Source organism: Pteropus vampyrus, unplaced genomic scaffold (genome assembly GCF_000151845.1).
Source record: "Pteropus vampyrus isolate Shadow unplaced genomic scaffold, Pvam_2.0 Scaffold320, whole genome shotgun sequence".
In the NCBI taxonomy this organism is placed as follows: Eukaryota; Metazoa; Chordata; class Mammalia; order Chiroptera; family Pteropodidae; genus Pteropus; species Pteropus vampyrus.
In genome coordinates this window covers 220788-221389 of record NW_011889101.1, presented here as the reverse complement: position 1 = coordinate 221389, position 602 = coordinate 220788, and the positions used below count along the sequence as shown (strand labels likewise).

Below are 602 nucleotides of genomic sequence, written 5' to 3'. Positions count from 1 at the left end.
AGCTCAGAGGAGGCTGAGGGCCTGGTGGCGGCAGGACAGGTGTGCGTCTGGGCCAGTCAGCACTGGCCGAGGACGGCCTCTTGGGCTGGTGGGCATGGGACTGTGCTTGGATGACCTGGGTGGGCTGTTGGTGCTGGGGGTTCTTTGGGGCCGTATCCAGTATGTCGGGTGCGGAGCGGCTGATCAGCCGGGTGTTCCTAGGACCTGGGGGGGCGAGGGGTGCTGGGCCTGGCTAGCGTGGGCTGGCGGTCGGTGGCTCAGGTCCGAGTGGTGGTCCAAGCATGGCGTCTCCAGGGGACAGCACACAGGCCCGGGGCGGGGGGTGTCTGCAGGGCGGTTTCAGTGGAGAAGTGGGGTGCGCTGGGGCTCCAAGAAGCCCAGGTCTGTTTGTGGGAAAGAGGGAGGAGGGGAGGGCTTCTGGAAGCTTCTCCTCAGGAGTCCTTTTCCAGGTGAGGCCCCGGGGGAGGGGATGCCGTGCTGCCTGCTTTGCTGCGGTGCAGGCCCTGCTGACCAGCGCCGCCAGCTGGGCCAGCCACATCTCTCTGGATGTCCAGGGCGGCTGGTGCTTCCTAGGTCACCACTGGCTGTGGAGATTGATCGAG

At 66.6% G+C, this 602-nt stretch overlaps 2 protein-coding genes across 3 annotated transcripts in view; both read left to right on the top strand.

The window, feature by feature from the left end:
- PACS2 (phosphofurin acidic cluster sorting protein 2) overlaps nt 1-602 on the top strand; it is a 70770-nt gene that overhangs the window by 30671 nt on the left and 39497 nt on the right. The window lies entirely within an intron of this gene.
- LOC111730561 overlaps nt 386-602 on the top strand; it is a 3499-nt gene continuing 3282 nt past the window's right edge. The window contains exon 1 of one of the 2 annotated variants that reach the window (XM_023521866.1): nt 386-573. In XM_023521866.1, the coding sequence (XP_023377634.1) occupies nt 470-573 (104 nt within the window). In that variant the 5' untranslated portion in view covers nt 386-469. Of the gene's footprint in view, nt 593-602 lie in introns of both variants that reach the window. The other variant, XM_023521865.1, reaches the window with a different exon arrangement.